General features: G+C 49.3%; 1 protein-coding gene across 1 annotated transcript; it reads right to left on the bottom strand.

The window, feature by feature from the left end:
* Positions 1-4: 4 nt before the first annotated feature.
* Positions 5-1,325, bottom strand: LOC131214685 (cystathionine gamma-lyase; the record flags this gene model as incomplete). The annotated part of the gene is made up of 4 exons (XM_058209021.1): positions 1,149-1,325; positions 706-1,080; positions 452-632; positions 5-388 (listed from the first exon to the last, which is right to left on the bottom strand). Coding segments are annotated over exons 1-4 (1,117 nt in total), but the record flags the coding sequence as incomplete, so codon positions are not given.
* Between the last annotated feature and the right edge of the window lie 498 nt (positions 1,326-1,823).

The raw sequence follows: 1,823 nt of genomic DNA, 5'->3' as shown, positions 1-1,823 counted from the left end.
TCGGTGATGCCGAGCGCGGTCCGTTGCTCTAGTGGCACCGAGGCGTGCGTCATGACCGACGGAAGCTCGGCCAAACTTTCGTATCCCCCGAGACTCTCGGCCAGAGTAAATACGTGTAACGATTTCAGGAAGGTGGTGGCCTCTTTCAGCCCGCCACGAATGTAGAACGACATGATGCCACTGTGACCGTACGTTTGGCGCTTTGCCAGCTCGTGCTGCGGATGCGAGGGTAGTCCCGGGTGCAGTACTCGTTCGACTTTCGGGTGCGATTCGAGGAAACGGGCGACCGCTAAGGAGTTGATCTTGTGTCGTTCCATGCGCAGTGACAACGTTTTCAAGCTGCGATTGACGAGATAGCAATCGAACGGTGATGGCACGATTCCGGTGGCTGTGGATGAAATCATTATGAACATCGAGGAGGACAGGCAAAGTTTTCTGGTGGAATCTTTACCATTTTGTAGAAACTTCAACTGCTCATAAATCTGCTCGTCGTTTGTGATCATTGCACCCATAATGACGTCAGAGTGTCCGTTCATGTACTTCGTCAGCGAGTACATTACGACATCGGCACCGAGATCGAGCGGACGCTGAAGATATGAGGAAAGGAACGTGTTGTCCACCACTACGACGATCTATTAGAAACCCGAAGAAACAGAACTATTTCAAAGAATTTATCTTTTTCACTACAGTTTCGGCGCAACTTACACCCGGACGCTTGTGAGCAAGATCCGAAACGGCACGGATGTCCACCACCTTCAGCAACGGATTGGTCGGCGTTTCCATCCAGAACAGCTTCGTGTTCGGTTTGATCGCTTTTTCGACCAACTTTAGATTAGTGAGATCGATGAAGTCGATTTCGATGCCCATCTTCATGGCAACATTTCGTAGCAACCGATTGGTACCGCCGTAAAGATCATCACCTGCTACCACATGATCGCCGTTCTGTAGCATCGTTATGATCGTTGTCGTAGCGCCCAGTCCAGACGCAAATGTTAACCCGTACCGCCCGTTGTCGAGTGAGGCGAGGCAACGTTCGAGAACGTCCCTCGTAGGATTACCGCTTCGGCCATACTCGAAGCCCTGCAAAGACCAGCATCAGATTTAGCATTTCAGACCGCAAAGCGGACACCGCGCGACTGATCACTTACGGAATGTTGTGCTGGGGCCGATTGTTTGAATGTGGTACTCATGCTGATCGGTGGCACGACCGCCCGGCTATTCCACTGATCCGCATCCTGGCCGACGTGAATGGCCTTCGTGGAGAATCCTTTCGGTTGGATAAGAAAACCATCGCAACTGGAAAACAGTGTAAGTAGAAAGAACATTGAGTTATCTGAGGGGACATCTCAATTCACTGTCAATTGAAACAACGATCAGCGGATCTTTAATCTGTACAATCTTTCGCTGCTCGGGGCGAAACTAGTTTAGGTTGTGCGCCGCCTAGGGAAACGCTGGCGTGGGAAACTGTTAATCAGTGCGTTGCGTTAAAAAAAAATTAATTCAGCAAACGACAGTACTTTGAAAGTGTATTCAAGATAGCTGCTATCAGGAACCGCTGGAAACAGCTGATTAGTACTTAATTTTGCAATGCATACAGCAGAAGGCGCATTCATAATTTTAGTAAACATTGTGGCGCCATGCGGTATCCGTGGTATTTTTGTTGTGAAGCCACAGTCGTGATAAGCCAAAAAGCGGGTGGGCGCGCGTGCCCAAGAAAGTGGCGGTGGGTTCCGTTTTTTTGGCAAGAAGTTTGCGCCACAGATAACTTCTTATCAGTGGCCTGTTTGAGGACGTCAAATTATTTAAAGTACTGTATTGTGTTG

The sequence above is a fragment of the Anopheles bellator genome, unplaced genomic scaffold (genome assembly GCF_943735745.2).
Source record: "Anopheles bellator unplaced genomic scaffold, idAnoBellAS_SP24_06.2 scaffold01872_ctg1, whole genome shotgun sequence".
Classification (NCBI taxonomy): Eukaryota; Metazoa; Arthropoda; class Insecta; order Diptera; family Culicidae; genus Anopheles; species Anopheles bellator.
This window is presented reverse-complemented; position numbering and strand designations above follow the sequence as displayed.